The 21,568-nt window shown below is 44.3% G+C and overlaps 1 protein-coding gene across 3 annotated transcripts in view; it reads left to right on the top strand.

Moving 5' to 3' along the window:
• Window positions 1–21,568, top strand: part of MORN1 (MORN repeat containing 1) — a 268,243-nt gene that overhangs the window by 14,820 nt on the left and 231,855 nt on the right. For all 3 annotated transcript variants that reach the window (XM_069948672.1, XM_069948670.1, XM_069948669.1), the window contains exons 2-5: window positions 4,964–5,035; window positions 7,027–7,125; window positions 11,642–11,752; window positions 11,917–12,007. In XM_069948672.1, the coding sequence (XP_069804773.1) occupies window positions 4,964–5,035; window positions 7,027–7,125; window positions 11,642–11,752; window positions 11,917–12,007 (373 nt within the window). The remainder of the gene's footprint in view (window positions 1–4,963; window positions 5,036–7,026; window positions 7,126–11,641; window positions 11,753–11,916; window positions 12,008–21,568) is intronic.

Below are 21,568 nucleotides of genomic sequence, written 5' to 3'. Positions count from 1 at the left end.
TAACCCCATTGAAGTGACAGTACCAGGAAATCCGCTGCAAAACCAGTACGTGTGAAGCTACCCTTAGGGTATGTTCACACTGAGTAAAAGCGGCAGAATTCCGCCAGTGTCTAAATGGCACACAGTGTCTCTATAGGAGGGCTGGGGAGCCTCCGCTTACGTCGCTCTCCGCTCATAGAATAAAGGCCCTATTCCACCAACAGATCTGACGACAGATTATCTGTCAAAGATTTGAAGTCAAACCCAGGAACAGACTATTTACAGAGAACAGGTCATAAAGGAAAGACTGGATTTCTCCTCTATTCAAATCCACTCCTGGGTTTGGCTTCAAATCTTTGGCAGATAATCTGTCGTCGGATCTGTTGGTGGAATAGGGCCTTAAAGCCGTGACACTGTGTGAACATACCCTTAGGATATGGGCACACTACGGAAATCACACTGATAACTTGCTGCGGATTCCATTGCTCGTTTGGAGAGCCTTTAGAAAGCACAGGTAATTGCCCGGGCTGGGCCGCACAGACGATCACTGTATTGTTCACGCGTCCATTTAAATATATTGTTATCATCCACACGTCTCCTGTTAACACAGGGAGATGTGCAAGACATTTTAAGGCCATGTTTCCACATGGCAAAACAGCGGCCGTTCTGTGACACGGCCTCGTCACAGAACAGCCTCTCTCTGAGATGTCGAACCTGGCCGATACTGCAGTATCGACCGGTTGAACATCACTTCAACTTAATTGGAATGCGAGTATATTCGGTTGTACCCGCATATTAATTAGCCAAAGCACACAATGTAAGTTATTTTGTGCGGCCGCATTGAATCCCGGCCGTAGTGTATACAGAGCGTATACACTATAGCTGGGATTCCATAGGGGTTAATGTGCAACAACGGCCGTTGTTTAATAAACAATAACATTGTATGAACTTGGCCTTAAAGGCGTTGTCCAGCGAAAATCTTTTACTTTCAAATCAACTGGTGTCAGAAAGTTATATAGATTTGTAGTTTACTTCTATTAAAAAATCTCAAGTCTTCCCATACTTCTGTCATCTGTGGCCGAGACAGGAACTGTCCAGAGCAGGAGGGGGTTTCTATGGGGATTCATATAAAACCGAGACAGAGTTCCTGTCTTGGCCAAAGGATGGCAGCAGAGAACACTGTGTCAGACTGAAAATAAAACAACATTTCCAGCAGGACATACAGCAGCTGATGTATGGGATATCAGTGTATTTGAAAGAAAAAGATTTTCGCTAGACAACCCCTTTAAGCAGCACAAAAGATCAGCCAAGGATCAGGCGTTCTCCCTCTCCTCAGCTCGTCGCTGCCACTTTTACACTGGCCGATTTTTGGCCGAAGGAGTGTTTCTAGCAATGCTCCACACCCATAATCAGCTTGTGGAAAAGATCAATGTACATGGCATATATTGCGTAACAGCTGTGCAATGTGATGCAATATATATATATATATATATATATATATATATATATATATAGTAACAATCCAGCAGAACAAATAATTTATTCATTTCACCCTCTGCTAATTGCTACTTTTTTTAATATGGCATCCAGTACTAGCCCATAGACATGCAAGCTGGGCCGCCAGTCCATATAATCCACCAGTACCACCATAAGGACAACATATGGAAAAGACATATGATATTGCATTTCTAGTTTATGTGTTAAAGATAAAACAAGTAGGAAAAAGTCTTTTAGACTGCACTTCTGTGTCTTGGGTGGCGCTCGCAGTAAGAAGAAATTCCAATGATATTATAAAAGTTCAATCTCGGCACTCACCATAATGCTTCATAATTTTTATTGTAGAAAAAAGTCCATCACAAAATACAATGGCAACAGTCAGTTGAGGAAGGCTTAACGCTGAAACGTCCTGTTCAGGGCTGTGGAGTTGGAGTTGGAGCTAGTTTTGGCTGGAGTCCGAGTCGGAGTTGGAGTCGGAAAAAAATGTTCCGACTCCAGCTTTAAAAAATCTTTAAAAAATGTAGAATTGAATTTTGATATGAATTTTATAAGTTTTGCTCATGAATATATATTATGAGCAACATTCTAATAGGACGCTGGCCCTATTACATAAGGGTGGTCATGGAAAAGTTGTCGGTCTCTATTTTTCAGTTTGGACTCTTCCAGCTCAGAAACAATGTGTGGGGGGAGACCTGTGCTGTTCTCTTCCTGGATGCTGGATGATTGTATATGAGCAGCAGTGTAATATGAAGATATCCTGTGTAATATAGAGGAGGAGAAGACATAAGTAGTGTAGCTGTAACCTCTGTCCTCCGTGTGGTGTTTTCTCTCTGGGAGAAGATTGTGTGTTTTTCTTCAGTGTTCTATGGCTGCAGCTGTGTGTGTGTTTGTGTGTGCTATGGCTGTAGCAGGCTGTGTGTATGTGTGCTATGGCTGTAGCAGGCTGTGTGTGTGCTATGGCTGCAGCAGGCTGTGTGTGTGTGTGTGCTATGGCTGCAGCAGGCTGTGTGTGTGTGTGTGTGTGTGTGCTATAGCTGCAGCAGGCTGTGTGGGTGTGATGGCTGCAGCAGGCTGTGTGTGTGTGTGTGTGTGTGCTATGGCTGCAGCAGGCTGTGTGTGTGTGTGTGCTATGGCTGCAGCAGGCTGTGTGTGTGTGTGTGTGTGTGTGTGTGCTATAGCTGCAGCAGGCTGTGTGGGTGTGATGGCTACAGCAGGCTGTGTGGGTGTGTGTGCTATGGCTGCAGCAGGCTGTGTGTGTGTGCTATAGCTGCAGCAGGCTGTGTGGGTGTGTGCGTGCTATTGCGTGCCCCCACAGTGACCTTCTATATCACTGTGTGACCTCTTTATCACTATGTGTGACCCCTCTCTATATCACTATGTGTGACCCCCTGTATATCACTATGGCTGACCTCTATATCACAGGGATCTGGCATTGTTAGCAGTGTTTCTTTAAGTATGGTGAATATCTAGTTAGAAACATAGAAGACTGTTAGCAGGAAAAGACCACCTGCTCCATCTAGTCTAGTTCTGAGTTGTTCAGGACATGGAGGCTGGAGACTTGCTGCATCCACTGCACACACAGGAGAATCTGCTTTATATACAGTATTCCTTTATTCCCTCAGAAGTCACCCCAGGACATTAGGACATTAGGGAGAAGCTGCTGAGCCAGTGTGATAAATAACTCCCCTGGTATATGACCGGCCATTTATGAAGGAGCAGGAGTCGGGTGTCAGAGTCGGTCCTGATAAAATTCAGGAGTCTGAGTTAGAGTTGGAGCTGCGGCTTACCGACTCCACAGCCCTGGTCCTGTTGCTGTTGTATTTTGTGTTGGACTTTTTTCTACAATAAAAAATTATGAAGCATTATGGTGAGTGCCGAGATTGAACGAAGATAAAACAAGGCCTAACATTATGGTGTATGGAAAGTACCCAATGACCCATGTATTCAAATTCGCTGTTATATTAAGGTAACATGGTGACTGTAGAGCTCAGCCGTGGACCCGAGAGTGTTATGTAGAAATAAATGATTATAACATCGAGAGGATTGGGCCAAACTAAACTTTCTACAGCAGCTGCTGCCCTGTTTCAGCTCCATCCAAAAGAAATAGCGATGACTCAGAGAGCACATTGTCCTTTCGTCTCCGCAGAGTCCTGCACATTCCTATGGCCGTCTACCTGCTTACAGAGGCTGACTTCATTGGAGAGTTTAATATATTGCCATCTGATACAGTGACTTAAAACGAAAAATAACCTTTTAAGACAGCGTGATGTAAACAGTCCATCTTTGTCTTGGCAGGCGTCGAAATTGACATTTGGTTTGAAAAACTACCCACTGCTTAATATGGAACTAATGTCATTTATGGGAACTGTGCAAGCTGCCACTTTAAAGATTCTTGGCAATGTGGTCAGCAATGACTGTCACAGTCCTGAGGCACAGAAACGTTTATAATGGACTGGATGGGGTCATTTCATTGTTTATATTAAATTGGGTTACCTAGGTTAGTTATATTGTATTAAGTCCTACCGGGAGATATGAAGAGCAATGATGTCACCATACTGTGGTGGGTATGGACATCCCTGGGATGCAAATAGGAGACAATACAGCAGGAGACATAAAGTGATATTTACTTAAACAGCATGGAAATCCCTCATAGTAGTTCTTGTAGTGTTATATATATTTCATGCGCATTGTAAGGCTAGGTTCACATGTCTGCCAGAGCTACATCACAACTTCCAATTATTATACAGGACCTGAGCTGACAAGGAAATCCTGCAAGCCATTGTCCATCGGTGGCTGAAGAAGTTGGATACAATCCTGGAAAACATTGATACAGCCATAGGGTCCTGTTACACGGCCCGATCATAAAGTGTAAACAAGCGCCAATCTGCTGTTTCAGCACTTGTTTACTGAGCAATTACACTGGCCGACTATCGGGCAGCAAGCGATGTCCGTGTAGCCCTTGCCTTCAGTGTAAAATAATAAAGTATTTACTTACCTTACCATGCTCCCCGGTGTCCTCGGGCCTTCCCTGGTCTCTGCAGCTGCAGCTCGGCCTTCTGTTTTCTTCTGTTCTGATCCCTGCACTGACAGGCCGCTCAGCCAATCGCTGTCCGCGGTCCTTAGGGCTGTATCCAACTTCTTCAGCCACCGGTAATCAAATGCCGCACACTCGGGTTCAGACTAACCCAAGCATGCTTGAGATTCGCTCATCTTTCGTAACAAGTCTTTGTGTGTCTTTTTCAATGGGTAAAATACCTGTGAGGCATACATCCAGTCCCATCTCCATTCCCAGTTAGTTCTTCTTTCATTAACATAGAGGTTCACTTACATTTTTTCCCTGCACTGTGGATGTTTGCTCAATGTTGTTTGTCAAAGTATAAAAAAAAGTTTTATGGGTTCCAGAGAATCGGTGCAGCACAAGAGAAGTTCTTACCGAATGTATTGAGGTTGGTTATTACATTATTGCTTTTTTGTTGTTTTATTTAAGGTTATGGAGTTTATGTTTATGAAAATTCATTTTTCCGCTATGAAGGTGAATGGAAAGACGGTAAAAAACATGGTAAGGCAATTCATTTCCATAATTTATAATCTTTTAGGAGCGGTTGTGGGCTATAACTGGGCAGCACTAAATATGAAGAATTCACCGTTCACTGTAAATACCTACAGATCAGATCTGTTCCTGTCTCGCTGATGGTGCACAGGTGTGTGATGAGTGATACCACTGCTTCAATAACTCTTCACGCTTATACTGCCATCAGACACAAAGGCAGATGGGAGGGTTTTCTTTATCAGTAAGCCAAACCCTGCTGCAAGAGGGCGGGAATTCAGACACTGCATCCCTCTTGCACAAGGCCACGCCTCCTTGACACTTCCACTGCCCATAAAACAGAGCTTCTGGTGAAAATAAACATACAGATACAGATATGAAAGATATGATTTAATTGTAATCTGTGCAACATTACCATGTGTTCCCAATCACTGTTGGGGTTAGATTCACTTTGAAGGGGTTATCAAACGCTACAAAAACATGGCCACTTTCTTCCAGAGACAGCCCCACTCGTGTCTCTAGCTTGGGCGGGGTTTTGCTGCTCAGTTCCATTGAAGTGAATGGAGCTTAATTGCAAACCGCACCTGAACTGGAGACAAGAGTCGTGTTGTCTCTGAAAGAAAGTGGCCATGTTTTTGTAGCACTGGATAACCCCTTTAACAACTACATTTTGAGAAGTACTTCCTCTTTGATACATTATATAGTTGATAAAGTTAAAAAAAAAACATGGGTCCATCAGGTCTGAATCTTACCGTGTTTATCCAGAAGAAAAAAACCCTTAGGAGGTGGATGCCTGTTGTTCCATATTAAGGGGGAAAAATTACTTTGCAACTCCAGATATAACAATCGGAATCAATGGCTCAGAAATCAAGTCCCCATTGTTACTATGAAACACTAAATCCCTTCCCATACTCTATGAGCTGCTACCAGGACTGGCGGACTCACTACCAGTATTTCTCCTCGGCAAGTGACAACCCTGTATCATCTTAAAAAGTGGAGACTAGAATTGAGCAGAACTTGAGCATGCTGAGGTTCATCCAAACCAGAGCGTGCGGCCAATGATTACCAGTGGCTGCAGAAGTTGGATGCAGCCCTAGGGAATCCTGGAAAACATGGGTGCAGCCTATGCCAACTTCTGCAGTCACCGGTATTAAAATACTGCATGCTTAAGGGCCCTATTACGTGGAGCGATAATCGGCTGATTCTGGCGATTATGACTCGTGTAATAGAGACAATTATTAGCCGATGACATTGATCATTGGCCGATTGTTGTTTTAGGTTTGGATCTATTAATAGCGACACGTAGCCAATGGCTGACGATTGCTCAAAAACCTGACACCTTACCTTTCCCCGCTTCTTGGCCTTCTCTTCTGTCTTCCTCAGCTTAACGGTCAAACGCTGCTACTGCGGGGTCTGAGAAGCTGCAGAGCACAGGAGAAAAGACCAGGAGCGGGGAGAGGTAAGGTGTCTAGTGTTTGGGCAAGGGCTGCATGGACATCACTAATGATGTCCATGAAGCCCTTACTGCCCGATTATCGGGCTGTCTAATAGGTCCAGTAAACGAGCGCCGATCTAGCAGATCGACACTCCTTTACTAAAATGATTGGGCCCCCATCGGCCCCTGTAATAGGACCCTAACTTTGGACAAACCCGAGCAAGCTCGAGGATTCGCTCAACTCTAATGAAGACCTGTTAGCTCTAGTAGCCCCCATTATAAAGCAGATACCCCATCATCTCCAAGTCCATATTCTGGGCAAAAAGGACAAAAAAGTGGCAAAAAAGTGTTTTCCCAGCATTTAGAGGTTGCTGCCAGCCATGGCTCATGTGGGGGACACGCTTTATATAACACACATTTTGGAAGTCTCTTAGCCTAAGTGTAATTGTGCTCTCCACACTCGTGGAAATCCTCTAATAATTGTGTAATCAATAGTTTATAACATATATATAACAGAGAGAGAGTCATTAGAGGCAGTAATGGCCAGCACTTATCCCTTTTATTGCAGGTCACGGGAAGCTTTTATTTAGAGATGGAAGTTACTACGAAGGGGAGTTTATACACGGAGAAATTACTGGCAATGGACAGCGCTACTGGGCAGCACTGGGTAAGTTCCTGTCTCATTGTCTCAGTAAATAGAAAACAAAACCGGCTGTAATCAAAGGCTTGTCAGCTCCTATCAATGGGAGGAATCCGTCAGAGTTTCCATTGCAAACATGAATTTTCATGGCTTTAATATCTCAAGCTCTTGAAACCCTGCCTTGTGCTGAATTTTGGTATGCAGAATAATTTATGAAGCACTATGGAAAGAAAGGCTCTCATGGTTTCTCAGATGCGGCGGGGGCCATCTCTCCGGAACATATGGCTTAATTTAGAAGGCGGTTTTCGCAGCACTTTATCCTCAATACTGATGTGCGTGTTTTTAATTTACAAAGAAATAAAAGTTTTCTGTCATTTTGACTAGAGAGGTTATAGATTATGGAATGAAGAAAAAAACTTCCATGTACCACCTGTTCCTTATCAGTGCCATGTTCCTATTAGACCAGAGAGCGTCAGGGAGGAATGGGTATACTGGTCGTGACAGCCGTCCGGGGAGGGAGGGGGGATGGGAGTCCAGTGTTATTGTATAGATCACATTAAATATATCATATTGACAAGCTGCAAGATGAGCATGGTGGGGGCGGGGGTTTGGTGTTGGGGGTGGCATGCAGTAATATATATGCTGTTTACTGTATGCTGTTTAACACTAAAACACTACTTTTTTTTTTTTACATTTATTACCAACATTTGTCATGGATTTCAAAGTCAAGAATCTCACTAGAAAGGCTGGTGTAGTGGAAGGGCAGATCTATAGCTAAGGAGGGGGGAGGGGGCTAGGTGAATACTGGGTGGGCCATAGTGTATTTTTAAAGCTGAAGATGGGCACAGCTTTCATATTTCATATGTCACAGGGGCATGTTAAAAGTTTTGATCGGTCGGAGTCTCACTGCTCAGACCGCCACTGATCTGTAGAGTGGGCAAGGAGAAGTGTGTGGTAGCACATTTCACTCCCTGGCTCTCAACGATCTCCGTTCCGGCAGCTACTTTATAAACTTATGGGGCCATGGAGATGCCCTCTCCCTGCATGATTGACAGACAGGCCTACAGGAAAATTTGTGCATGCCCCATCAATGCCTTAGGGTGCTATTACATAGGCCGATCAATACTATACTATATATCAGTACTATCTGTTAGATTGGCGCTCCTTTAATGGGCCTATTACATGGCCCAATAATTATTTAGCAAGGGCTGCACAGACATCGTTAGCGATGTCTGTGCTGCCTTTGCCTAAACAGTTTTTATATTACCTCTCCAAGCTCTTGGTCTCTTCTTGCATTTTGCATGATTCCTTCCTGGTCTTACATGCTGCAGCTTTAGAGCGGCCCGTTAGAGCTGACAGGCCACTCAACCAATCACTGGCCAGGAACACCATGGCCAGTGATTGGCTGAGCGGCCTATCAGCTGCAATAGACCACTCTGAAGCTGCAGAGCGCAGGACCAGGGAAGAAGCATGCAGAGCGCAGGAGGAGACCGGGAACGTGGACTGGTAATGTAAACTGCTTGTAGAATTGTCGGCCGCTGGCCGTGCATTGCTATTACACGTGCAGTCAGCACCCGATGTTTTTAGGTCAGGGTCTAAAGAAACGATCAGCCAATGATTGTTTCATCGTCTGATTGTTGTCGGTATTACATCGACCAATAATCAGCCGAATTGGCCAGATTCGGGCGTTTATCGCTCTGTGTAATAGGGGCCTGAAAGATACAGCCCACTCTGGACCTACTGGTTTGTGACTGTGAGTAGACGCACAGCGGGGAGAGGCATCACAACCTGGGGAATTTTAAAGCCCTGGCCACACCTCTGTGAGCGACAATGAAAAGCATTTCACAGGATCCACAGGATAGGGGACAAGTATGAGATTGCGGGGGGTTGGACCTCTGTGCCCCATGGAGATCTTTTTATCTAGTCGACCCAGATCCTTAGTTATAAATGGAGCCACAGGCCTACGCATGACTGGCAACTCCCTTCATCCTCTATGGAGCCGGCAGAAAGAGACAAGAGCTGTACTCTACTCTCTCTGGCGGCTCCATAGAGAATGAATGGAGCCGGAGGTCACACATTGACCAGTGGCTCCATTCATAACAAAGGAGCTGGGTCGCCGATAGTAAGATCCCCAGGGGGCATGGAGGTTGCACCCCCGCAATCTCATACTTGTCCCCTATCCTTTGAAAAACCCCTTTATATGTTTTGACATGTCAAAAGTTCTCTGAAATGAGTTACATTTTAAATGGACACCGTCACTTTAAAAAAAATGTCAAATGTCAAAGGTTTTACTTGGTCTTGCATTCTTTTAAATTTCGGTGCTGTATAAGTCTATAGAACCATCTCGAAAATTCCATGCAGACAGAGAGCTAGGAGAGAAGTGCTCTTCCACGTGCTTCTCCCCTCAGCTTTGGATCTGGTCTGTGACATGTCAGGTCAAGTACACTTTAAGTCCTAGGAGCTGTAATTGAAACTCCCTTTGCTTCCATTGCTTCCAGTTTATATAACCCATCTACACATTCCATCCAGATGGCATAAGAGATGAGTGAAGTGATAAGACTGAACATATCATCGTTTTGTCTTTTTTAGTGATTTGCTCCAGATTCTCCAATTAAAATGTTTAAGTAACAAAGCCTGGTTAACAGGAAACATTTGGAACATTGATTCTCATGAACTGAATCTGTAAATCAATGTCACTCATAGCTCAGCGGATCAGACACATGAATATTGATGATCTCTCAGTTGAAAATATTCCGATTGGCCCTTCTCCAGTATCAGCTCACTTAAAGCTGTCTACTGTCTTTTAGTTTTACAGATATTTATTTCCTGTTGCCTACATAGCGCCAGCATAGTCTGTACCCCTGTACAAAGATGCCCACCATTCACAGTGTCTGTCCACACAGGGGGCGGCTCACAGTCTGGAGTGACCTTGATCCCAGACATACAGAATAAGGTTTTATAGCAAGTTCTCTCTCCTATCAATATCTCTCATTGACTGTATCTGTTTTTGCTGATGTTTCTATGTGCCACCTTAAAGGGAAAATAGTATTAAAAAATATATACAGTGGTGCCGTGCTTGTAATCCAAATCTACTCTTAAACCAAAGCAAATTTTCCCATAAAAAATCGCTGATATACAGACAATTGGTTCTACACCCCCAAAAATAATGATTTTTTATTCTGAATTACATGTAGAACAGATGAAAGAAACAATAAGAAACTGCTGCATATGTCAAATTATAAGTTACTGTTCAGTATAGCAATCAGCGTGAGGAGAAACATGTATACTATGTGCATAAACCTGAAAAACAGCAGAAGTTTGTAGATACAGGATGGAACTGCAGATCCCCATAATGCAGTAGCGTAGTACAACAGGCTAGAATAGAGAAGCAGGGCTGCTGTCAGAGGTCTGTGTGGTCACATGACTGCAATGGGGAAGGAGGGTGTGTTCAGCATGGACCAATCAGGGAGTGAGAATCACAGAGCTCTGCAGGAGAACAGTGATAGAAACTTCTCTATACAGCAGTGTAAATGGTTAAAGGGGTAGTGCGGCGGTAAACAATTATTCACAGAATAACACACATTACAAAGTTATACAACTTTGTAATGTATGTTATGTCTGTGAATGGCCCCCTTCCCCGTGTCCCACCACCCCCACCCGGAAGTGTGGTGCGCTATACATACCTGTCACATGCCGACTCGTCTCCGATCTTCAGTCAGCGATGTCGTCTTCAGCCGAATCCTTCCGAGCGTCCTGAGTGCCGGCCGCCCTCTGCCGCGTCATCAGCTGCTCAGCCGCGATTGGCTGAGCCAAACTGTGCTCAGCCAATCGCGGCTGAGCATCTGACGACGCTGAAGAGGGCGGCCCGCACTCAGGACGCTCGGAGGGATTCGGCCCGGCCGTCCGAAGACAAATCGCAGACTGAAGATCGGAGACGAGTCGGCACGTGACAGGTATGTATAGCGCACCACACTTCCGGGTACACGGGTGGGGGTGGTGGGACACGGGGAAGGGGGCCATTCACAGACATAACATACATTACAAAGTTGTATAACTTTGTAATGTGTGTTATTCTGTGAATAATTGTTTACCGCCGCACTACCCCTTTAAGTGTAAGTGCAGGCACATTATAGCAGAAATATAGAGGATAGGGGCTGACAGACACTGCAGGGAGCATGAAGGAATGAGCAGGGCAGATGTAGGCACTGTATAGCAGCGCTCTCTGTCCAGGAAGAGAGGGGTTACAGCTATGATGAGATTACCTCCACAGTCCTGTCCCCTTATGTAAGCCCCAGCCTGAAGTGGAACTGCTATGATTTGGAAGGTGAGGGAGACTTCCTGGGTCAGAGTACAGTGCTGTATACCCCACTATGCAGACTTTGCCCCTCCCAACTCCTGCTCCCACCCAGCACAGGGAGCTCTTAAACCAAAGCGATGCTCTTAAACCAAGTTACAATTTTGAAAAACTGTGATCTCTTCCTGCAAAACGCTCTTAATCCAAGTTACTTTTAATCCAAGGTACCACTGTACTTTGTATTTACAGGAAATACATATTCTGGGGAATTTCAGGATGGAGAACTCCATGGACACGGAGTAATGAAATATAAAGATGACGCAAGATATGAAGGAGAGTTTGTGTTCGGTATACGAGAAGGTAAATGAGGATTTTGTGTTTTTCACCCAATATTTATTGTGTTAAAGCGTACCCGTCACAATGTTTTTTTTAAAGAAATCTTTAGGGGTTGTGATCGCTAGCAGTTTTGCAATATACTGTCTTAGTATCTAATATAACCATTATTTCCCTCGGACCTTACACAGGACATGGTTTACTGGTAGACAAAGAGGGACAGACCTACTCAGGAGCTTTCCACAACAACAAGAAGCATGGGGATGGACAGATGACCTTCCAGTAAGTCTTGTATATTGCTAATGATTATTTTGGCTTTTATAGATCAAGTGAATAAGCTGAATCTTCTCCTGACCAGTAATGACTCATAAACTATTGGTAGGCTGACCGCTATAGTCTCTAACCTCACTCTACCCTTCGTCCAAGCTGTCTATTATTTTAGCAAAAATGCCCATGTGAAACTGGAACCCTGTTGAAAAGTGTGGAACCCTTGAAAAGTGTGGAACCCGCTGACCAATATCTAATGTGGCCCCATTGAATATGGCTTATGGCTGTATCTATAGAAACATAGAAGATTGTCTGCAGAAAAAGACCACTGGGTCCATCTAGTCTGCCCTTTTACTTTTTTCCTTCTTATTGTCTTAGGATAGATATAGGTTTTCCTTCTTATTATCTTAGGATAGATATATGTTTATCCCAGGCGTGTTTAAATTCTGTTATTGTAGATTTACCAACAACATCTGCTGGAAGTTTGTTCCAAACATCTACTACTCTTTCAGTAAAATAATATTTTCTCATGTTGCTTCTGATCTTTCCCCCAACTAACCTCTCACTGTGTCTTCTTGTTCTTGAGTTCAGTTGTTTTGCTAAAAACACTCCCTTCTGAACCTTATTTAGTCCTTTAGCATACTTAAAGGTTTCCATCATGTCTCCCCTTTCTCTTCTTTCCTCCAGACTATACAGATTCAAATCCTTAAGTCTTTCCTGATATGGTTTATGCCTCACACCCTCCACCATTTTTGTAGCCCATCTTTGGACCTGTCCTATTTTATCAATATCCTTTTTTAGGTGAGGTCTCCAGAACTGGACACAGTATTCCAGATGTGGCCTCACCAGAGCTCTATACAGCGGGATCACAATCTCCCTCTTCCTACTGGTTATACCTCTAGCTATACACCCCAATATACGATTTCCTTTCCCCACCGCCTGGTTGCACTGGTGACTCATTTTAAGGCTGTCAGAAAACACTACCCCTAAATCCTTCTCTTCTGAAGCCTTTGCCAACACAGAACTACCTATGTGATACTCGGATAGAGGATTCCTCCTCCCCGAGTGCATTATTTTACATTTGGAAACATTGAACTTCAATTTCCATTGTTTGGACCACTTATCTAGCAAAGCTAAAGCATTCTCCATATTACTGACACCTTCAGGTATATCAACCCTGTTGCACACTTTTGTGCCATTTAGCAAACAGACAAACCTTGCCTAACAAACCTTCTCCTATGTCACTAATAAACAGACTCTTGTGGCCACCACAGTCTCTGCCCAAAATATACACAATTACCAGCAACCCTCTGATATCCATCCTTCAGCCAACCACAAATCAACTGAACTATCCAGGGATTAAGTCCAATTGTCTGTAACTTCGGCCGATTATCGCTCCGTGTAATAAAGACAACGATCAGCCGATGATCGCTGTCATCGGCTGATCGCTGATATAGGTTAGAACCTATATTTGTCGGGCCATTACACGTAGCGGTGCGCGGGCGGCGACTGACGATATACATTACCTATCCATGCTTCAGTGCTCCTCCTGCGGTCCGCTTCTCCCCGGTCCCGCGCGCTCTAGCTTCAGAGTGGCCTGTCAGCTGACAGGCTGCTCATCCAATCACAGGCCGTGGCTGTCCAGGCCTGTGATTGGCTGAGCGGCCTGTCAGTTGACAGGCCGCTCTGAAGCTAGAGCGTGCGGGACCCGTGGGGAAGCGGACCGCAGGAGCAGCCCTGGAGCGTGGATAGGTAAAGCATATAGTTTAAGCTTGTTAAACGATTATCGGGACGTGTAATAGGCCCAGTAAACGAGCCCCGATCTAGCAGATCGGCGCTGGTTTACAGGTATTATTGGGCCCCCATCGGCCCATGTAATACCACCATAACTGTATCAAAGGCTTTGCTAAAGTCCAGATAGGTGATATCCACGGCACCACCTTCATCCAGCACTTTTGTGACATAATGAAATAAATCCATGATTTCCATGACTCCCTAGGGCTGCATCCGACTTCTTCAACCATTGGTATTCAAATGCCAAACGATCAGACTCGAGCATGCGCAAGTTACATTAATTTCTAAAGCTGTCTCATTAACGCTGGACATTGACTTACATGATACAAAGCACTAATAGATGGCGACAAAGAGACAGCTGTATTCTCCCTAGAGGAGAGCTCATTTGCATACCCTTTTTAGCCCAGGAAGCATTGCTGGCTTTACTTTCCGGGGTGCCTTACTTTGGGCAGGGGATGCTTTACTTTAGGATAGTTGGTAGACTAGTTCGGGTGTCTTATTTTAGCAGGATATCTTATTTTTGGGGAAATACACATATCACAGGCACTTTTTCCTGCAGTGGCAGTGCCACCTTTGTCATTAGGATGTGTCTGGTATTGCAGCTTAACTACATTCGCTTCAATGAAAAGAGAAGCTGCGCCAGACACCAACCGTTTCTGGGAAGCACAGGAAGGGAGAGAGAAGACAAGGAAAGAGGAAGAGAGGGAGAGGAAGGCGGGGGGCGGACACCAAGACCCAGCTCGGCAACACGTACAGTGCTGTAAGGTTATGAGAATTCCCCAACTACTGAATAAGGGCTAGAAAGTTCTCTGAATCCATGAACAGATGCCAGGGGAACCACACTTTATCAAACTTGGCAGACTGGTCATGAGCCTCCGCAATCATTTCCTCCATCCTGCCAAGATCCCTAAGTTCACTAAGCCACTCTGCTATAGAGGGTATGAGAGGTGTCTTCCAGTGTCGGGGGATAACCATGCAGGCTGCGGTCAAGAAATGTCATAACATCACTTTCTTGATCGTAGCAAGGGACCCGGGAATCTGTGAGAGTAAAGTCAGTTGCGGAGTATTGACAACAGTCTTTCCAAAGTATACAGTATAGATGTTTAGAATCTTATCCCAGAACTCCCGAATGCCCGGGCACACCCACCAGATTTGTATCATGTCGCCAGCCTCCGTTAGGCATCGCTGACACAACCCCTTTAAATGCTGTATGTCTTGCAGGAAATAGTGTATTCTCTCCAGTCTGACACAGTATATAGTGTATTCTCTCCAGTCTGAACAGTCCAGAGCAATAGCAAACTCCCATAGAAAACCTCTCTTGCTCTGCATACTGGAAAGAATACTACTTCCTGTAGGACATACAGCAGCTGATAAGTACTGGAAGACTTGACATTTTTTTAATAGAAGCCAAGTTCAAATCTTTGCCACTTTCAGGCACCAGTTGATTTGAAAGAAAGCTATTTTTTGCTGAGCTACCCCTATAACAGAGTTGGACAAACTCACTGTAGTCATCAGGTTCAACTTAGGCTGGGTTCACACTACGTTTTTGCAATCAGTTTTTTCATTGAATTCCATTATAAAAAAAGGATCAAAACGGATTTGTTTGTTTTTTAACGGACACAAAAATGAGGTTGACTATGTTTTTGTGTATGTTAAAAAAACAAATCTGTTTTGATCCATTTTTTTTTATAATGGAATTCAATGAAAAAAATGGATGCACACAAATGCATCTGTTTTTTCCATCCGTTTTTCATCAGTTTTTTGAAAAAACGGATTGCAAAAACGTAGTGTGAACCCAGCCTTACTTTTGACTAAAGTCTATGGCTACCTTTGTCCTACTCCAGGGCAGCCCGGGCTCTGTATCTAACGTGTGAACCTGACCTTAATCGAGTAGCAGAAAATCTAACATTAAGTAAATCCGGAGGGTATAACATGACTCCTGATATACAACCCATCTGCACCTGTGTCCTGCGAGGGAAGGTTTTCGTCTGTAAACACTCAGCTTGTGCAGTGTGTCATCTAACCCTGCATGTTTCTGCCAGCGGTCTACCGTCACCCTCAGTGTGCACGGCCTGTAATGTGGAGAAAACATGTGTTTTGACGTCATGCATTCCAAATGTGTTTCTAAAGCTCCCAGTGTAATGTTAGCTGTTTTTCTGGCAGAATCCGCTCTATGCATATTTACTTTGCCGGGCTACTCAACTGTTGAGTTGGCACAGATCTAGCAGCAGGTGTGATGAGTTCTAGCAGAGGCAAGCGGCACCCAAGTGACATTGTTATCTGAGAAAAGGGATATCCCACCGAAGAGAAGGCTGAGGTTCTCTAACACACTGGAGGGAACACATGGGCTGGATACTAGGATCCTCTCCAAAGAAATCACTGAGGATTCCACAAGACCAGTATATACTTGCTGTGTTTGGCTACAGTAGATACAATGGGTGTGTGCCTTTTTTATTTTATTCTTTTTATTTTTGTTCTATTGCCAAGGACGTGTCTTGGTGCTGATAGTATTATGTTTTATTATGTTTTTAGTACAGACATAACATACGGACCTGACATAGGTGGACAGTTCTTCATTATAAGCAGAAAACCTTCTCCCCCATCTCCCCATATCAAACTTTCTATAAAAACACCAATTTTATAATTTTAAAACCACCATATTAAGTGTCCCTTTAAGTAAATACCCGACTAACGGAGTGTTGCCTCTCATCTATTTGGAGTAATATTCTGACTAGGCGGGAGCAATGCCTAGTGGACCACCATGGTAAAACAATTACTGATTTCAGGGAGACCAGTTAAAGAAGATGCTGTAGGCTGCTAGTATAGGTGCTCAGTATAGTAGATATTTAGATGCATTGCCCCCTGGAAAATACATATGTGTAAAAAGAGTCCACAGAGCCTCATTCAGGAGTCTCAAAATACAGAATTTTCAGATATCCCTCCAGGGAAGGACCTAGCCAAGGGGTGGCTCCTGTAAGGAGACCACCAAAACTACCATATTAAGTTGAATATCTGATACATCCCTTATCTGAGGGCCATATACTGTATATAAATGGATTTTTAGAACAGGGAGATTGACCTGGTATCACAGTGCTTCCAGGTTCAGTGCATAAAAAAAGAAGAAAAAAGGCCTTGAGTGTCTATCATGCCCATTCAACCTCCTTGTGTGAAAGCATTGTAGGTCCCTGCTGTAGTCGGTTTGGTAGTGACATGCCAATATCAGCAGCACGGGATAGATTCTTGGGCTAGTGTGCATGCATGTAACGCCACTGGGTTCTATTATTCACCACCTATGGTGCTAGTCAAGTTCCAGTCCTGCTCATCGTTGCTGTGTTCCTGTCTGCTCCTCTGCTGTGCTCCATGCTGGTCCTGGCTCTGCATGTCTTTGTGTCTTTCAGTGTCTTCTTCCTCCTTCTGGTCTCTGCTGCAGTGGTGCCTCTGGCCACTAGAGTTTGCATTTGGTGAACTGCTGTAGATTTATAGAGGCAGCTTGTTTGCATCTGCTACTGCCGTCTGCCAATCCAGAACCACCTGCACCTATTTAAACTAGCTCCATGTACCACTTTCTTGCCTGAGTGTTGTTGGATTCTAGCATTCCAAATGAAGGTGTCTGTCTCCTGTCTTTGCTATATTCCTCTGTATCCTGACCTGTACTTGTTCTTTGGATAATACTTTCTACCTAACCCTTAGTGGGATAAAGGGTGAAGACCTAGAGGGTACTTAGACTCTAATCCCTGGTGTGGCTCAAAGCCAATTTGCTGTCTGTTACAATGCCTAGGAGCAGTCTTACATACTTCAGTTCCAGAACTGAGAGGTGGCTGGGCTAGGAGATACTACAGTATATATATGTTAATAATGCATACTCACAATTACCCTGCTAGATACATAGGGAAACAGGTGGGTGCATCTAACAGCAGGGATGGCAGAAACCATTGGAAATGACAACTACTGTAGATATTACTGTTCCCTTTGTTATGTGTCCTTCCACACTGACACTGTCCATTCAGAGCCTGTCCCGACTAAAGGTATTGATGGTGTCAGCAAGAATACACCCCATTAAGAAGGAGCGTGGCAACATCCCGTTGTCAATTTATTCATAATTTTCCTGGAAGAATAACAGCGAACACATAGGAATCTTAAAGATCTTTTTGTAATAACTTTTTGTTGAGGTTGTCAGAGGGCATGGGTGTCGTGACTAAATCGTCTGTTATAGGGGTCATACATCGTTCAGTCCTGGACTTCATATATTGTTATAAGTGGATCACCCTTATAAGTTATCCCTGAAAGGGTTTTTGCAGTAACACATGGGGGGGATTTATCTACGCCGGTCTTATATTAGGCCTCGTCCCCTTTTCCCCGGCAGGATTCACTAAGAGGCGCACGCCTCTTAGTGAATCTGTCCAGTCACCCGAATCTGCGCCCAGTGTACTAGATCTATACCTGCTTCCAGCAGGTATAGATTTGGATCATGATTTAAGCCTGCGAGCGTATCATAAATCTTGATAAATTAGGCGGGGGAGGAGGCCACGCCTCCTCCCCGCCTTGTCATGCCCCCCAAGCTCCCCCAGCCCGCCCATCGGGCGAGCGGGGCATACGGCAGGCGTACGGCAGGGAGAAGGGGGCGAATCTTCACCTTCTCCCTGGTGTACGCCTTGGGCGGACCTTTTGTAAATGTCCCCCATGATGTACACCTTGTTGCCGGTCATAACTCCAATGAAGTAAAGCATAGACTATGTAGTTGAGCCAGAACTCATTGCCCTTGCTTATTGACAAGAGACCAAGCAGCATGCCAATGCATAGAACAGCAATGCACTCACCATTGAATAATCACGTAGGCTTCAGTAAAATAAAGTATTGTAGGAGGCATGTGTCAGCATCGGTACAACTTTGAAGCCTACTCAGTCTTCTTCAGATACATACTCATTTGCTTGAGTGAGCAGATAAGCTGAGCTGTAGTCACTGCAATCTAGCTGTTCTCGAATGAAGCAGAGCTGAAAATCATTATAGCCGAGACTGGAGACTGTACATGGCAGGTAAGGACTGGCTGTAGGCATTGCTTTACACATAGCACCTCACTCAATGATACTGGCAGGAAGTGGGTGGAGTTGTGACAACCTCTGTCTTCTCCACAGAAGACAGTCTTTGTTACGATAACTGGCATTTGGCAGTAGAATGTTGCGATGGAGGAAATTAAAGGGATTGTACACAATTAGAAAAACATGCTCACTTACTTTCAGAAACAGCCCCACACCTGTTCATGGGTTGTATCCGGTACTGCAGAGGTAGGGAATTTTGGTTCTCCAGCTGTTAAAAAACTACAACTCCCATCATGCCGTGACAGCCAAAGCTTTAGCGAAGTGAATGGGGCTGAACCGCAATACCATAAACAGCCTGTGGACATGTGTGGCACTATTCGTGTAAGAAAGCAACCAAAAATGTACAATCCCTTTAACATATAGCAGTTTAGAAGGTGGACAGAATCATTCAGACGCTTGTAATAATATTTCATACATTTCATTTCATATATTTCATTCTATCTGACAATGGGAAACTACTGGATCATAGGTTGAGAATGCAAAATCCTCTCAGATGTCTTTGCCTGGCATTAGACCATTGTGTGCTTGCTTTTGTTTCCCAGTCTTCTCCCCAGAGCCCAGTTGCATGCCATGTATCATGATGACAGAGCGGCTGATTGATCTGTATACAGAGCTCCTCCGAGGAAATCCTGAACATCTCTTGCTTGCTGGGAACAATACATAATATGAACAGTTGGGTGCAGTCTGACGTCTTTGTAACTTTAAGTGTCTGATCACGCCGCCTTTTAGCTTCTTCTCCAGTTCCGTTTTACTTCTTTAAAGAGCTTTATGTTATATATTATAGTTATATAGTCTAAAAATTATTTACTATCTATAAGAAGGTTAAGATAGTTCTCTTTAAATTTGATGACTGTGTGAATGCAATCTATGTATTATTGAAGTGATATTCCAGCAACTAAAAACCGATCGATATGGAATAAGTGTCTGATCACAGGGGGTCTAACCTCTGGGACCCCCCCCCCCCAAAAAAAAAAAAAAAAAAGTATAGAAATGTCTGTAAAATTTTCCTTTTACTAGAGTGATCCACAAGTGTCCCTCTTTGGACTTCCAAAAAGTTGGGAGGTATGCTAGGAAGACCTGGGAAATATGGATATAACCATTGGTAATCAAAAGCAGAGGGTTCAGGGAAAAGTTGCCAGGCCCCAACAGTTTAGCCTCTCCGCTCAAGACTATGGTTCACCTTTCAGCCTACCGGCCATCTTTATAGCTATCTATGACCAGTTCAGGAATTGCCTCTGAAAAGTCCTACAAATTTTCAGAATCTTTCGGACAATATTATTCCGAAATATTATTCTTACAGGCACTGATCCCTGAGGTATGGTATGCAATTCTTGGAATTCAGTGAATTCTAGATCTATTAACTTCAAAGTTCTGATTCCTTATTGTAGGCCATCAATATCATCACTTCAGTGACCCTAAATTCCCCTCGGCTACAGTAATGAGGCAAAAAGAAGCTCAGGTCTAGGGGAAATATTTAACTTGGTAGCACTATAAACTAGATTACTAACCTCCCTCCAACATGTCAAAGTTGAGAGACGCATCCAAAAACAATAAGAACAGTGGAACACATCTAGACCCTTAATATTATTAGATATTTCACCAGTAAGACGTTATGGGCTAATAGGTTCCAAACAAAAGAAAAGAAGAACAAGCACATGCTGCAAATATACTGGTTCATATTTACTATTGAAAAGGAGCCATGGTCTTGGTAACTTTGTATAAAGGGGTGAATAAGATTCCATACCATACCATGCACTATGCAAGATTCTGGTGCAGGTGAAAGCATTACTGTCACCCTTTGTAGAAGTAGAATTCTATGTCTATGGAGAGTAGAAGTCTATGGAGCTCAACTCTGGCAAGAACAGCAATCCAAGAGTGAAGTGCACAGCAATCCAAGAGTGAAGCGCTCAGTTACATGCTCCTCCAGGCTCTATCTAGCAATCGCTGGAGGTCCGAACACTAAAAGCCCTGACCTGTTTGACACCTCAAAGGTTTTTTTTAATGCTTTAAAGGGGTATTCTGCTCAGAATGAACTTTTATTGTCTTGCTGCCCTGGCGCAGAACATAACAAACAGCCTATTCTTACCTCTCCAAGCTCCCCCGGTATCCCCCTACGTCACCTTTGGTCCCTGGCTGATCAACCCCCTCCCCCCCCACTTCCGATACTGACTCGTCTGGCAGTGACAGCCCGCTCGGCCGATCACTGACTGGGACGAGAAAGCGCCACAACCTGTCATTGGCCTGCCTGTTCCTGTTTACATGGGAAGATGAGAGCCTACTGATGATTTTGATGCCCACACAACAGATATAAACAGACAACTAACAAGAGATTTCTTGTTTGTCAGCTCATGGCTGGTCCTTTTACATAAGGTTATTATCAGCAGCGAGGACTCCTGCTTGCCGATAATTCGCACTGCGGTCTTTTTCACCCCGGGTCCCGCTCGCTCCAGCTTCAGAATGGCCTGGCTGAGCTGACAGGCCGCTCAGCCAATCACTGTCCAGGACCGCTGCAGCCAGTTATTGGCTGAGGAGCCTGTCAGCTGAGACAGCCCACTCTAAAGCTGGAGTGTGCGGGACCCGGGGAGAAGAAGACCGCAAGAGGAGCCCTGCAGCCTAGATAGGTAATGTATAAGGTTTAAGCAAGGGCTGCAAGGACATCGGTAACGATGTCCATGCAGCCCTTGTT

The sequence above is a fragment of the Dendropsophus ebraccatus genome, chromosome 12, assembly GCF_027789765.1.
Source record: "Dendropsophus ebraccatus isolate aDenEbr1 chromosome 12, aDenEbr1.pat, whole genome shotgun sequence".
Taxonomy (NCBI): domain Eukaryota; kingdom Metazoa; phylum Chordata; class Amphibia; order Anura; family Hylidae; genus Dendropsophus; species Dendropsophus ebraccatus.
This window is presented reverse-complemented; position numbering and strand designations above follow the sequence as displayed.